This window comes from Mirounga leonina, unplaced genomic scaffold, assembly GCF_011800145.1.
Source record: "Mirounga leonina isolate KUSES-001 unplaced genomic scaffold, KU_Mleo_1.0 Mir_154, whole genome shotgun sequence".
In the NCBI taxonomy this organism is placed as follows: domain Eukaryota; kingdom Metazoa; phylum Chordata; class Mammalia; order Carnivora; family Phocidae; genus Mirounga; species Mirounga leonina.
In genome coordinates, this window is record NW_023270389.1 from 15,198,609 (window position 1) to 15,215,523 (window position 16,915).

General features: G+C 37.4%; 1 protein-coding gene across 1 annotated transcript in view; it reads left to right on the plus strand.

Moving 5' to 3' along the window:
- The window catches only part of USH2A (usherin), a 702,118-nt gene that overhangs the window by 206,727 nt on the left and 478,476 nt on the right, over nucleotides 1-16,915 (plus strand). Inside the window, exon 20 of the mRNA XM_035010130.1 lies at nucleotides 10,642-10,872. Within this exon, the coding sequence (XP_034866021.1) occupies nucleotides 10,642-10,872 (231 nt within the window). The remainder of the gene's footprint in view (nucleotides 1-10,641; nucleotides 10,873-16,915) is intronic.

Below are 16,915 nucleotides of genomic sequence, written 5' to 3' on the forward strand. Positions count from 1 at the left end.
GAAAGCAGAGAAAGTACAAATTAAAAGTTCAGATCTTAGTGAATGCTCATATTTTGGGAGAAAGAGAAAGGAGAAGTAAAGTAGAGAAATGGTCAGAATTTGAGGGAGCAGTGTTAGAAAAGTTAAGGGAAGAGAATTCTAGAAGGATCTAGAATTCTGTAGTATCATGTGCTCTAGGCAAAGCAAGAAGAATGTGATCTACAAGGAAGGGGCACTGGTGGCCCTTTGGGGAGAACTCTATTTAGTGTGGTTGAAGCAGAAGCTGGAATGTGAAGGACCGAGCAGTTGCAGGAGAAGATGTAATGGTAAATTTAACATGTTCTAAATGTGTACATTTAAATGTGTAAATTTAAAATTGTTTTTTGTTCTTTGCCAAAATTTTCCTTCTACCTAATTTCCCTTAAAAGGAATACATTAACTTTTTTTATTGTTATGTTGATCACCATACATCACATCATTAGTTTTTGATGCAGTGTTCCATGATTCATTGTTTGCGTATAACACCCAGTGCTCCATGCAGTACGTGACCTCTTTAGTACCCATCACCGGGCTAACCCATCCCCTCAACCCCCTCCCCTCTAGAACCCTCAGTTTGTTTCTTAGAGGAGTCCATAGTCTTTTGTTTCTGTGTAAAATGCTTTCATTTCTGAAGGAAAAGTTATCTTAGTGTTCTCCTGGGAAAATGTTTATTTCTTAATCCTGTAATACATTTGGTCAGAACTCTGATTCTTCTTTTGCCAAGCAGAGAATAAAGTCACCTACATGACAAAAGTATGGAAAAATAATTTTTGCTTACCATTTGATTTATTTTAAAAGACATCATTTTAAATGTCTTTTTAAAGATCAGTAAGAATGAACTTATTTGTTTTTGTTGGAATATAAGGAAAAGCCCAGCAATTACAGATCCAGTATCTTTCTTACCAGGCTTATGTTCAGTAAATGGAAGTTTTCTTCTAAGATTTTAAGATTAAACATCTGAATATAACTCCTAGATACTAAGTCATAGAAATAAACAATGAGAAGATCAATCCCTTTGGGGAGTCAACAGGTTTGCTGTAGGGAAGGAATAAAAGTTGACTTGCAGCTTTAGGATTCTTCCTGCCCCCATTTCTTCCAGTCATAATATTGCAATTCGGAGGGAATGTATTACTGCAACGAATTCTAATGGATGTGTGGGGAATTAACTCTTAAGTGTAAATGTAGTTCACATGAATTCATTATGGGAGATTGAAAGGAGCCAGTGACCATTCAAAAACTTTGCCTTTTCAAAGCCTTGATTCATGAAAGCATGTTTCCTCCTTAAGTCTCAGTCACAGAAATCAAAAAGATACTTGTAAAGATTTATCTGGCTTTCACTAGAAAGCTTGAGAATTACAGTTTGCTCTTGTTTTAGGTATTTTTTCAATGAGAGATATGATTAAAATCGGTACATTTCATCCAGAATATTGTGTGGCTGCTCCTTTAGCGTTGGGCCCGAGACAAACCTGAGAACTGATCTGCTGGGAGGGGTGTGCCCAGGAGCAGCTGGGTTTCTCTCCAAGCGGGGTCTTTGGTGGCTCGGGAGTCGCTTTTGGGTGTCTCAGGGTGACGAACGAATGGCCCCAGCCCTGTTAGAGTCCTTGTTTTTTTTCCTTTAAGATTACCCTTTCAATGTAGGAAATTTGTATGCTTTCACACTTTGTGAATTCGGCACAGCTTAAACCTTTCTTAAGAGAAATTCCTTCTGGAGCTCCATTCCTGGGCGAACAATGTGATATTTCCTTTGCCTGTCATAAATTGACCTCTACGCTACCAGCTTAGAAATGCCCATCTCCCATTAAGCAAGTAATTAGTGGTGCATTAAGGTTTTTCTCTGAATCCAAAGTAAAATATATAGGCTGTTCGCAGCTCAGTTGAAAACACACATTGTTTGCATGCAGGTACGTGAGTCTTTTCATTGTGAATAGGACCCAGAGTGATTAAACAAGCACTCTTAATATGTTAATTTATAATTTTAATTACAACAATCTTGTATATATAGTCATTAGTGAATACTAATATAAATATTTTTCTATCTTTTTATTCATAATGCATAAACCAATCATCCAGTTACTTCTCTGAGGTTGCCTGTTTTTGTTTCATAATACAATCTTTGTTCTTAGTTATGAATGCATTTTGTTCGTTCCTGTCTTGAATAATCCCTCATTAAGCAAGTCACTTTCTGCTCCATGCTAAAAAGGAAAAATTATCATGCAAATGTGGCATGCCATATTAAAAAGCACATTACCAAACACTTTTGTTGCTGTCCTTCAATTAGTTTCCCTTCTTTGAATTTAATTCCATTTGTTGTTAAACTACTGACTTGATGTATGGACTCATGAATCTGAAGCTGCTGCCAAGAAAGTGGGGAAAAAAAAATCAAAGCCTCTTCGAAGAGCTGCAGAGGCGAGCTGAAATGAATTTGCTTCACCTTTGACAAGAACACTTGAACAGCCCTGGAATCCTCTGATGATTCAACTCGGCTAATTATCCAATTATTTATTTCAAGAATAAAGGCACTGTTTTACAATTAGAGAAGTGTAAAGCAATGTGAGAAATTTGGTAATGACGGATGACTTAAGTAACTTCGAAGATAAACAGTATCTGTGCAAACTTGTCTCGCTGAGTGTTTCCAGGCAGCAGGTCTGTGTCTCAGCGTCCGTGAAATCCTGAGTACACGGCGGGTTTTGTTTGTTTGTTTTGCTCTTTCGACAACAGAAATTATTTTACACTTTTAACCAACATGTCAAATTTCCGTGGCTCTTAAGCAATGTTTAAGTTGTATTTCTCTTGATTAAAAGCTTTTGGTTCAAAGCAATACTTTTTAATTGCCTAATGATATAAGTCAGTTCTTAGGAAAGAACCGCACATTTAGGAGTTCATTTGCAATATAACTGAAAAATTCATTGCATGGCAGTAAAACAATTTACTGTTAATTACAAGGAGAAGAATTTGCTGTAGCATGCTCACAGATTGCCATGAATCATGCAGCACTCCTAGAGATTTATAACAGATGTGTAAGTGGGATGAATTAGCAGGGTTTAATAACAGAGACACAAATCATGCAGACTTCAAGGAGCTTTAATTGATATACTAGAATGTGACGGGCATGAATCACTCAGCCATTCAACAGCACTGTAACATATGGTCAGCTCAATATGCCGCATCTTAAATCGGTTGGTGAGTCGTTGGTTGTCCCATATGGTGGAAGCAATATATTTTTCATGATTAAAAAAAATACATCCATTTTTTAAAGAAATATGATTGCAAAGCATGTTTGTTATTGAACAGTCACCTGAATGCCAAACTGGGTTTTTTAATGATTTTTTTTTTTAACATGGCAGCTTTCCAAAATAAATAGCAGCTAGTACTTGTAACACCAGATCGCTGGAGGCATTATCAGGCCCAAATTGGTGCTTGTTGGCACACTTGATCCACAGCAAAGCCTATGGAGGAGCGCAGCTGATGGTAGCTCTGAGTGTCAGGGAAATCCTTCAGACTCCGGCAAAGCAAACGAAATGAAAGGAATGATGTCACTTTCGGAGAAGTTCAGGAATGCCCAGATTTGCGAACAGAATAAAATGAATATTGAATGGGAGACCCTTACCGAGCAGGGTGGGAAAGGGGCTGTGGAAATACTGTTAACGCATCGTGTAGCAATTTGGATGTAGCATTTTATACTAACCTCTTAATGAAATGCTCCGTCCTTCAGGAACATTCTAAAAGGAATCCTGGCTGACCATCACATGGATGGTAGGACCAGTTCCATGTTGTTCTTGAACAATCATTTCAGTGTATGGAAACAGATAACGTGGTGCAGACATCCATAACTGGTGGCATGCAAAAACCATTTCACTGAAACTGGGATGTGGCAGCTTTCGGCAAAGCTTTTGCGGCATTAGTAAATCTGACAGATTTGAAAAAGGAATATTGCAGCCTTAGAACTGTGGCTGCCAGAATTTAATGTCAACAATTAAAATTTATTTTGATCCTTACCTACTGTTTATTACTGTTTGTATACACAACAGACCTTACTAATACAGAGATGCACTATTAGATGGAATTACCATCTGTTCGGAGTGAGATGCTGGCATCTGTCTTAGATGCTAAAACTAAAATGATATTATTTCTAACAAAACAAAATTAACTGCTTTCTACTCACCAACTCTAATTGTGAATGTGTGGATGCACCTGAGGAAAAGGCTTGTTGGTGAAACACGTAATGACCTCTGTCTCCAGGTCTGCATTCAGATATGTGACTTTACTAGGGGCTCTGCTGGTCTTTTTGGCATGCAGAAATCATACTTTTTAAAACAGTCTCTGAGCTTTGTAATGCGTTATCGACAGAAAGGCGTTAAAACAACACAATTAGAATACGTAAAAATCGGCTGGATCAGAGAGACTGCAGTATGTAAAATATTTTGATTGATGTACCCTAAATAAGTACAAGGAAAGAAATTAAATGGACAAAAATTCATCTGAACAAAGTTGCCATAGGTCCCACAGTGACACCTTTAGGAAAATATAAACTGTATCTTCTCTGTTAGACTATTTTTAATTTTCTCCTACACTGACATATATAAAAGATTTATATCTGGCACCCCTTCCTTTTCTTTTTTAAAGCCTAACTATCCTATTAACAAAGGTCTCTAGCTTTTTGAAGTTAGAGGATTTGGAGTATCAAGGAGAGTGGTAGTTTCCATACTGATATTGGATCAGTGATGCTAATTTCTGAGAAGCCAAACTTCAGTTCTATATATCACAAAATAATAAATTGTGTCACACCAGCATTTAATGCATGTACACAGTGCATTAACTGTAACTGTAGTACATTTATTTGTGCTAGAAGAGACTTGAAAATGATTAAAAAATCAATACTTTGCTGTCAGAGAAGCTAGTGTTACGATGCATTTAAGTAGTTAATTGCATAAGCCCCATAAAAGCTTCAAGTTTGGGTAGCAAGGATGCCATAATTACAGTCCAAGCAGCTACCTTTTATTAATGGTGGGCTTTAGGGAACAGTGCTCACTGTCCTCACTGCTGCTGTGTGTGCGGTTCAGAGCACATGGATCCTCTGCCCAGCTAGGATGCTAGTTACGTGCAAATTATTGATGATTACCAGAACAACAGCTGGGGAAGGTAGTGTTGATTCACCAGGGAGGCAGTTTCCCTTAAATCCCCTAAAAGCAGTGCTTTCTGGCCTTTCTTTATGTCCTCAAACACATAGAGAAATCGTGATACTTGTATGTCACGCCGGGTTAAAGAAACAAGACGGCTCAGAGCTGAAGGGGATAAACTAGCCGGCCTCCTGGAGGGCTGAGACGGTCCGTATGTCGTGTGTCCAGCCTGCCTTCTGGTTTTCTCACTGAGAAGCGCTGCTTGAAAATGTTCAGTCATAGAATTTTGAAACTGGAAGACACAATCGGGTCTATCGTGCCCTTCAACAGATGAGGCACTGAGGACCAGAGAGACCAAACACTGGAGTAGCCCGTGTTCCATAACTAGGGACCTACAGAGCCGGTTTAGAAGCTCAGCTCTCTCCTTTCCACATCGGTTCCACTGTACATCTTCTCTCTCGAAGGAGACTAGTAAACCAAGAAGGAGGAAATGGCAAAGTAGATTTTGTTCGTGTTTCTCCAGTCAGAGAACAGACAGTTAACAAGGCAAGGCTGTCTGATTTCTGAGATTCTGAGGGAAGAATCCTCTCTCTTCTTCTGGACACTGACTGGAGAGCAGTTCAGTAGGGTGGTTGCCAGCTGAGAAATCCTAGCTTCCTGGCCTGGATCTCTTGTTTAGGTCCTGAACCCAGTGCCCTTCCATAGGCGTTCTGGCCTAGCCATGTTTGGGCAATTTACATTTCTCGTGACAGTTTTGCATTTCTGAGGAAAAGTCAAAATCTTGTTCTATTGATAAAGTGCCTGAGGATGTGTGACGTTAGTCTGCTCCCCACATAGGCCTGAAACATAAAAAGGCCGTTCATTCTTGGATTCCTGTCTTTGTAATAGAAAGTTGACAATGTTTTAAGGTATTACACTGCTGTGCAGTGTTCATAGGCAACAAACTCTTGCTTGAAAACAAAGAGATTTGATTTTAAAGAGCTGCCATCAACGAGAGCTTCTGCTCATTTAGCCTTCCGTTCTTATCCTATGACACTCAAACTCCACACTACATAAATTTTGCACATGTAAATTTATGCATTATGATATGCTATTAATTAGATTATAAAGTAATAAATGCAGCATAAAGAAGAATGCCTATTATCAGAGATAGTAGATAAATAAAAGAATATTTATAAATAGAGAAGCTAGGCTGGGAACTGGAGACAAAGAAGTTGCAGAAAAATACAAAAACATTGTAATTTTATTCTAAGTAGAAACACTGTATGTTGTTATTCCTTGAAATGATGGATATTGAAGATCTATTTTCTGCTTTACAGCTATAAGAGGATTTTCTGAGTAAATATGGATTTTGAATGTAGATGAATTATATCCTTTTATAATATGTAATATGAAAGATGTTATTGGCTAATAATAGTGCCTTGGATTTGTTTAGACATTTGCTTTGTAAAACCTAATACAATTATATATATATATATGTGTGTGTGTGTGTGTGTGTGTGTGTGTGTTTTCTTTTTTTATTATTATGTGTTTAGCCAACATATATATATATATATACATATATATTATTTTTAAAAGCAGTTATTGTCAAGGTATTCTATGAAAACTTATCCTCATGTTGTAGATGGGAAAACTGAGGCATATATAAGTTTAAAGTGATTTTTCTAAGTCATGCAGAATTGGAAATTAAAAAGTAAAATATAATCTCTGAAAGTCTGCAGAGTCCTTTCAGTTATTCTGTGTTGTCTCTTAATTCACTGTTTTGTGATTAACAAAGTTATAGCTATAATTCCTTTACTTTGATAGTCCAAAAAATAATCCTTTATACCTCCTTTCTCTTAGTGAGTCTGTATTTGTGTGAGTGTGTTTAATAGTTCAGGAATATCTATTTTTCTTTTCATCACTTGTGTGTGTGTGTGTGTGTGTGTGTGTGACCAGTCTAGTTTAATTGATTGAAAATTCCTCCTCTGGTCTTAAGGGAACTCTGAAGATAATGACTCAGTAGGGTGCTCACCCTTTCAAACAGGCTGGGTTGACTCCTCCAAGTGAAACTACAACATACCAGCTAGAAGGTTGTTTGGTTTTTTTTAAGCAAGAGAATAAAAAAATATACTCTAATTTGACTCGTTCTTTGTAGTTGACTTCCTAAGAATAGTCTAATTGCTTGGTGGAATAATTCCCCTGTGAATTTAGAAGTGTTCCACTACTTGTTAGAACTTAAACAGTCAACATTAATTGTAGTGGAGTCTCAGTGAAAGTGCCCTTATTGATCATAATCATTTTGCCAAATTAAAAAAAAAGTGCACTCTCACTTTTAGGAGATATTTTTTAAAAAGCTGTTGAGTTGCTGGAATTCCTTTTGTTTTGTTTGACTCTGAATTTATATTCCTGATTAAGAAGTGAATTTTGGATTATGCTATCAATGGGGTAAGGGGTTCTGAATACCATAGTGGTACAAAACCTCACCATTATCCCTAACGAGCTGGGTGGTTGGAGAAAAGGAATACCAAATGTCAAGCAAATGGGACTTTGAAGAAGAGGCTACTTTTAAATAAGGATAAAATTCTGGGCGCCTGGGTGGCTCAGTTGGTTAAGCGACTGCCTTCGGCTCAGGTCATGATCCTGGAGTCCCGGGATCAAGTCCCGCATCGGGCTCCCTGATCAGCAGGGAGTCTGCTTCTCCCTCTGACCCTCCTCCCTCTCATGCTCTCTGTCTCTCATTCTCTCTCTCTCAAATAAATAAATAAAATCTTAAAAAAAAAACAAGGATAAAACTCTTTAGTTCTTTAGAAGTACAGGAGGTATATTCTTAATTTCTCTAAATATTTAGTTAAAATGGAAATCCTATTCTCAACGCACCAAAAATGTATAGTTTGTGATTCTCTAGATCTTTGCTATCCAGTATGGTAGCCATGATAGCCATTTATGACTATTTAAACTTAAAATAAAATTAATTAAGATTAAATAAAATGTAAACTTCCATTCCTCAGTCTCATTAACCACATATCAAGTGCTAACTATCCATATGTGGCTAATGCCTACCATATTAGACAACATGGATCTAGAACATTTCCATCATTAGAGAAAGTTCCATTAGATATCATTGGAATAGATGGTATTCTTCAAATTAAAATGTCAAATCCTTTTGTCCCAGAACCCTAGGGAATCCTATGTGGAATATAGAAAATAGAAGAGTTCAAAATCCCTCTTTTGTGCTTTTATTTATTTAAAGGGTTTATTTATTTACTTGAGAGAGAGAGCTGGGGGGAGGGGCAGAGGGAGAGGGAGAGAGGACATCTCAAGCAGACACCACAATGAGTGCGGAGCCCAATGTGGGGCTCGATCTCACAACCCTGAGATCATGACCTGAGCCGAAATCAATTGTTGGATGCTCAACTGACTGAGCCATCCAGGCACCCTTCTTTTGTGCTTTTAAATAGCAAATTTTAGATAATAAAAAATTATGTAATTGGTCCTCCATTGCTTCCCTGAACCCAGGACTCAAAATTTTTGACAATCCTTCTTCCCCTGTTAAGCTCGTAGCCAATGCTTAAATTTTAATGCAGGAATGGAATTCCAAACACTGAAGAGAAACTTGAGGGGAGAGAAATTTCTAGATGGTCAGCTCTTTATTTTGTTTTGGATTATATTGAAGATGGGGCATAGCTTGTAGAGTGAAATCTTTGAGAACCCACCATTTACTATTTTTGGCAAGGAATGCTAAAGGAAATCATGCATAAAATTTACAGATCCATACATATATAAAAATAAAAACATCACATGGTTTGTAGTGGCAGAAGATGAACAGAATTGTTAATTATCTTTCTAAGTTGATGAACATTTTGCTCAGTGCCCTCTACTTTACGAAAAGTTAAAATAGAATCACAATTAATTGTTTCTCTTTGGAAAGCTGGCCGAGCTTTCTAGAAAGTAACAGATAGTACTTGTTCTAAGCTGTTTTAAGGTGAATTGTCTTTCATGGTTTAAGGATATCAATTCTTGTATTCATATCAATTTAATTTATGTTTATTGAAACAGGGAAAGACTTTGTGTATGCAGAAGGCTATATTAACAAAGGTGTAAATTAAGAGCCCACAGCTTTGGTTTAGACCCTGAGAAAGTAGGCTTGGTGATAATAACATTTGTTCCTTTCTTTGATGGTACCTCTCAAATCCAGCCAAACCACTGAGTGGGGATGAATCGCAGCCTACACACTCAACTGTTTAAGAAGAAAAATCAGGATGGCACTTGATGTAATGAGCACTGGGTGTTACATGCAACTGATGAATTGTTAAATTCTACCCCTGAAACTAATAATATACCATATGTTAACTAACTTGAAATTAAATAAAAATAAAAGAAGAAAAATCAAAACAAAACTTTATTTTTATTAACTCAGTTGTTACCCTGACCCCCTTTCCAGCAGGTTGTCGGGAAAATCTCTATTTCTGTTACTCATTCCTGGAGTTTCCCAGAAGCCTCCAGAGAATTACCAGGGTCCCAGGACCTCGAAGTATGCCAAGGCCTCAGTGTGTGCTTGGGCACTGGGCATTCACTGCTGCTAGGCACAGGACCGGGAGGTATTGTGGTCATTTTAGGGCACAGGGGGCTGCCCTGAGTCTGTTGAACCTGGACCGGAGTTCATAAACCCCTGAGCTCACAGGCTCCTTTTCTTCTTGTGGATGCTCTGTTGGGCTTTCAGAGTGGTTTTGCTTATTTGTTTGTTTTCATTTAAACCAGTTGCTAAGCTTCAAAAATCAGAAAAATTACACATAAATGACTATGGTTAACAAAGTAAAAGATCTGTCAACTTTGGGTCATCGTTCCTGCATTATCCATTGGCTGGCATGAATTAGTGACTACTCACCGTGGCCGGGTTCTTTTCAGACCCCACACTCTCTCGTCTCACGAATTAGACCATTTCAATCATTTCCTTTACTTTGTTGGCCTCTGTGAATTACGGCCATAAGTTGAACCATGTTAAGACGAGGGGCTCTGCCCTTTGTGATCAGTAATCACCGCGGTAGTCACGGCTAGTCACAGACTGCAGGTTTCATGAGGGATCTTGTAGCTTCTGGGTGAGATAGTGTCCACTCAGGCAAGGGAATTTTCCAGAAAAGGGAGCAACCACGAGCCATTAGAGACAGATACATTGCACCATTGTGGTATCAGCTTGGTAAAGGGAATCTGGGTCAACAGACTTTAGTCAACAGACTATAATGTGAAGTGTCTTTTCCTGAGTGAGAAAGAATAGAGAAATTATCTGCAAGAGGCAATTTTGTTTAATCCTCAAACTTTTATGGTACCTATTTTTTCATGGTGTTTAGTCACATTTAAGATAAACTCTATTGTGTCTTCAGTTCCTAGAGCCATGTAAAGACTTGAGACCACAACTGATTTGATCTCGAGTATGATGTACACAAGTGCATGTGTACCTGTGTGTGAATAACTGTGTCTAGAGATAGATGCTAAGTTCTTGAATGTAACAAGTGTTTTTGACATTTAGCACCAACCCAACTGAAACCTCCTGTGGTGGAAGGAATCAACAGCACAACCATCCATGTTAGATGGCTCCCACCTGAAGAACTCAATGGACCTTCTCCTGTGTATCAGCTGGAAAGAAGAGAGTCATCTCTCCCAGCTCCCACGGCCACGATGATGAAAGGAATTCGTTTCATAGGGAATGGATATTATAAATTTCCCAGTTCCACACACCCAGTCAATACGGACTTTACCGGTAAGTGTTTTTGACATCACTCTGTTGAAGAGGCGCTAAGCGCCAAGGTGTTTCTTGTTATTTTGATATCCCTTCAGAGTGAATTTTTACTATGCCTGTTCACAGAAATACTAATTCAGACCTTGTATAACTTCATCTTGATGTGTCAACTTGTCCATCTTTTTAGTATTCTGTGTGGGGAGATGTGGGTAAGTAGAAGAAAGAAAAGAAAAATATAGATGTGGGAAGGTAGCCTTATTATATCAAAGTATATGCTGGAAATGACTCTCGGACACCATTTACCAGAATGTATTCCTCAGACTACTTTACCTACTCTATAGAAAAAGACTTCTGTAGGCAGATGAGTTTGAGAAATGCCCTGTGCTGGGGAGATTCTCAGTATACATCAGGTTATTAAAACCTCTAAAAGCAATTATAAGAAAGCTAACTTTGCTTAGCTTAGTATGCCTGATCCTTATTTGTCACTTTTTTTAAGCAAAAAACTATCAGTAGGTTTTTTTGGAGAACATTATGGGAAAAACTAATTTTGGGGAAACGTACCTTCTATGGATATGTTGGCAGTATGGGTAAGTGAGGTGCTTGCTTCAGGTACACACACACACACACACACACACAACACCTCAGAAATCAACAAAAATAGTATTTTCATATGATATATTTTTAAAAATGAAAATCAATGCCAAAAAATTCCCCAATAGGGCACCTGGGTGGCTCAATCGTTAAGCGTCTGCCTTCGGCTCTGGTCGTGATCCCAGGGTCCTGGGATCGAGTCCCACATCGGGCTCCCTGCTCGGCAGGAAGCCTGCTTCTCCCTCTCCTACTCCCGCTGCTTGTGTTCCTGCTCTCGCTGTCTCTCTCTCTGTCAAATAAATAAATAAAAATCTTTAAAAAAAAAAATTCCCCACTAAAATGCCAAAATTTTCAATGAAGACAGGCTCTATCCCTCACTTGCAGGGCTCTATAAACTTGCCTCATTTGTCTCACCCAACTCCTGGTCTTGCTGGTCCTACAGTACTCCAGAAGTCCTGTTACCTTTCCAAATTCGAGTTTCTAAAAGCACTATTTCACTATAATTGCAGAAAACTGGAACTATTTATGTTGCATACGTCCCTTTCCTAATTTTTAAAAAAATGTACAAAATATAAGATACATATGATTCTGCAAACTCATAACGATATTCATTCGATCCTGGAGAAAGTCATTTTGGAGCAAATAGTCTTGAAAATGTTGCATGTGTTGAGGACGATGAAGTGGAATTTGAGCTATAAAATGTGGCTCAAATATTATTGCTTTATTTTTATTTAAAATAGTAAATAGTTTGCTCTGAAGTGAGGCTGGCTGCTGAGCGATGCACATTTGTAATGAATGATGTCCTAGCAGAGATATATTGAGGCGAATGCCTGCTTACCTAGTGGCCTGGTGCCTCAAAATCCCCACTGAGTATTAGATATTCAACCACTAAGCAATCATGAAGTGTTCAACTTCTGCTTAATATTCGTAAATGTCAAAGAAAGGAAGGAAAAGAAAGAAAAAATAGGTAATATGGAAAAGGAAGTTAAAAAGCCTATAGATACAAAGTTGAAAAGCCTTTGCTCAAATGGAAGTAGAAATTGCCTTCCTGGTCCAACATTTGGCTTGCAGTGTGTTTCTTCGAGGAAACAACATTTGTTTCCATTAAGCGGAGTGTATCTGCTGCAAGCATGTCCGCTCGGATTTGCTGGCTAGCCAGTAGACAGATTTTTGATGGGATCACCTACTGTTGTTGCAGTGAAAGATAGAGTGGCCCATCCACCGTTAATAAATTTAGTCATCTTCACGCTCTCCCTAGCCAGCCTTATACTCTGAGGTGCAAGGGCTAGGGGCAGATGTAGCATCTGGGAAGTTTTCCAAATTCCTCTTTAAAAAAGTTAGGCCATAAACACCGGCCTCACTAAGCAAGATCCTTCTGTCTATAACAAAGCCTCCAGCTGCATAGAAAATGTGTTTGGAGTACACATCATTTGAAGGACAAGGCGGGGAGATCACAATTTTGGCTTGAACTGCTCCCTGGAGGTTTGGTGATTCCCAGAGAATAAGATGTTCTTCTGCATTCAGGCACGTTCTGGGGCATTACTAGCTCCTTTTTATTAGCAGCTTTGCCTTACTTTTAAGGTTCTCTTTAACTTTTAAACAGGGTCTGCATCAATTCATTGGTTTGACCCTTTGGTTCAATTGGCAGGGTTGGTTGAATAATTGTATTGAGCTGAGCCATGGTTAAATGAAGTTTACCCAATTAATAAGCTAGGACAAGTTTGCAAAAACAGTGCAATAGCTCTCTCAAATATGCTTGCATCTTTCCTAAGCAGAGAGGTACTTGTATAATTAGCATCTTCCGCTTGTTTTACTTAATTATTATTTAATTCAATCCCTCTACAAGCTTGTAGGTAGGAAATTTTACCCTCTGGGTACAGAGGAAGTGAGACTCAGGTACCATAGCTACTCAAGTTCAGGGTTGAAATGTGAATTGGAAGCTTCTGATTCAAATGCTGATGCTTTGCCAAGGAGGGAAGGCGCATATGACATGGACAGTTCTTTGGGAGTTGTAGAATAAGAAGTATCTAAAATTAATCAATAAGGATGGGAGGTAAAATAATTATCACTCAGCTATTCCTTACCTAACACCACGAAACTTTTTTGGATTTGTCTCTAAGTTGTTGGCTTTTCAGGTATGAATAGTAAATAGGGTTGGCCTTATTTATTTGCTTGCATCCCCAAAGCCATCTAGGGATCACTTTTCTTTCCATAGCAATTGATTCCAGAATGTTCCTAGAAGCTTGATGCTTAATGTCTGAATGAAATTATTTTAAATGACCTGAAATGCTATATGCAAATGGTGCTATCAACTCACATTTCTATATATTTCATGCAGTTCTTTTATATTCTGGCAAATTTAAAGAGTAAATTTTAGAAATCTCTAAAATGATTATTTATATTTAATAAGTGAATAATTATAAGAGCTAAGATCTGCTTTTATTTTGAATTATTCATTTTAAAATATCAAACTCTAACTAAAAGGATTCCTGAAATATGAATGGAGATATCAAATAATATTCAAAGACAAAATATACAGTAATATATATTACTGTACATGTTATATATAGATATAAGAAATTAGATTTCACCCATTGATGACAAGACTTATAAATACACTCATAGCATGTTCCATAGTCATGAACAATGTATTGAAAGTCTCAATATAAACAATCTCAGTATTACAGTTCAAGAAGGGAATCTCCTATATAACTCACCCCTCTTCATATTTGCTTTAAATGTTTTTATCTCATATGATATAATGAAAACAATTCAAAAATATGAGTATATGTTCTAACATGTTGCTTAATATCATAAATTACTTAGCTTTATATTGTAAATGAACTCTATCAAAATTGACCTCTGGACAGAACAATTCACCAGATACAGCTTTCTCAGGATCTGTTTTTGGTCCCTTTTCCTTTTGGCTACAAGTGTTCTTTCAAAAATCTAATCTTCAGGAAGGGTATATTATCAGTCATTTACATCACAGTTTAAATTTAAGATCAGGTATTAATTTCCCCACTTCTCTATAATTAGGAGTGAGTGTTTTGGGAGCAGACTAATAAGTTTCAGATCTAGGCCCCATTGTTTATAGACAAACCACTTAATCGTTTTTGTGCCTTTGTTTCCTTTTCTTTAAAATTGGCATAATAATACTGCTTACAATACTCATGTCTAGAAGTAGGTGAGGATGAAAGGCAATAGCCCACCTTGCGAACCCTGCACAGTGTCTATCACACAGATTACTTAGAAGACATTAAACTTTAGCTATTAACTGTTAGTCATTTAACAAATGTCTGTTAAGTGTTTACTATGAGACAGGAGCTTTTCTAAGAGTCTTCTGAAATTTCTAAAATCAATATTCTCTTAACTCATCTGCTGTTACGTGTAATGTAAGATGTGTGTACCTAAATGTTCTATTTAGGGTATGAGTAATATGCAGCTTCTATATTAAAACGTGTTATTTAATTTTGTTATTAAAAATAGTTAAATTAATCTACCTAGTATTGAAACATTGGATAAGTGATTTTTCTGTGGGTCTAATCATACTCATTTATTAAATTGAGGATTGCACTAAATGACCAATGCCTCTAACTTCTAAAATTCCAATCAGTGAATATAGCATATTTACATAGCTTCAAAAAGTCAAAATAGAGGCTATTGCTGTGAGTTTAAAAACAACTAGATTTTCAAGTAAATTGTTCAGTTGATTTTTTTCATATAATATGTTTACAATTTAAGGGGTAATTCAAATGATATGGAGAGAAATACTTGATATAGAAATGGATATACAATTCTTGGGTTATGTTGGAGCATAAAAAGAAGCAGCAAATTCAATAGAAGTTCATAATATTGTATCTAGAAAATAATGTAAACACTCATTGTAAAATATTCTTCTGGTCACATGGGGTTAACAGTACTTTCTCCTTCCAGAACAGGAGTAACAAATAGAACATTCCCTACTGCAGCTGGACAGGGTGATCATTGTGTCTTCAGAGGGAAAAAAAATATTGCTCATTTTTTTCAGGAATGCAGAGTAAATCCACTTGATTTATACAAAGAATTTAGTCCTTTCCATGTAACGCTAGTAATCCAAAGGATCCTGGTAAAAACAGCGAACTAAACTACCGCTCAGATTGGCATTCCAAAGGTGACCCTCTCTCTCCTTGTCACTTTTTCTTCCTATTAGCGAAAACAGGTCCATGATCATTTGGGGGGAGATTTGACGATTGTAGTATCCAGATGCCAATCACACCAGCCTTTTAAACTGCCTTTACAGTGACCCTGCCCAGAAATCAGGGACTGCCTTTGGGGAGATCTTTGTAGCAAACCACTGGGGAGATGAGCATACATGTGCACCTGGATGTAATTCCCTTTTATTTGTCTTCACGAGAAATGTGATTACTGATGTTGAATATCTTGCAGATGAGAACTCTGTACACTCTCTTCATAATAATGCTGTTCAAGGACACTAAATGATTGTCATACATTTTTGTCTCCTAGTATTTGCCTTCCCCAAAATGACTGAACTTGAATGCTTTAGGAAACAGAAATGCAATTAATGACCGACCTATGAAAAGAGAAATGCAACTCCCTGAATCAATATTCCTTAAAAGCATGTATTTTATATTTTTTTTACTTTATGATATATATGCTTTATTATTATTTATTATTTCTAGTGAGCTGGGACCTTTAAACACTTCATTAAAGGAAAGCTGATTATACGCAGTTATAGGGAAGGTGCAAGCAGGGAAAACATCAGATAGACTCATTAGTAAAAGCATATTAATTCTGACCTTCAACACCCTTGGTACCCAATATTTGTTGTCCTCTGACTGAGAGCAAGTCCTTTTGCCAGAAAGTGCTTAAAAAACAAACAAAACAGCAACAACAACAAAAACAACAAACTAAATAAAATGCCAAGTCCTTACAAGGCAGATTTAAATCACAAGTTTTATTTTACCTTTGATGTTAGATCTTAGTCGTAGTTATTGAAAAACAAATACATGAATTGACTATATGGCCTAGCAGTTTGATGAACAGGCAGTAATGATACGGAAAAATAAAGGCAAGAGTAAACATGGAACTTGGGACCAAAGTAGAGAAGTGGCTCTTGGGGAAGAAAGAAGCTCCTGGTGTGTTTCTGGTTGTGACAGAATCAGAAGAGAGTGTGAATGTCTGGTTGAGTGTATCTGTATGGACTGGTAGGGACAAGGATCCAAATGCCTATCTTTTGAGAATCACAGAAGTCAGACTAACCCATGGTGATGAGGGATATTAAGAAGTAAGGGTTAAAATTGTTTTGTTTTGCCGTCTTTCGTGGAGATGTGTAATGATAACATCGCTGGAGGGGAAAGGACCATGTTTCTCCCCATTCGCCAAATTCATCATCAAGGCCAATTTATGACTGCATGTGTCTTAACCCTTGTATTTTTTAAAGTGACACATTTTGAAGCCTATTTCCATCATG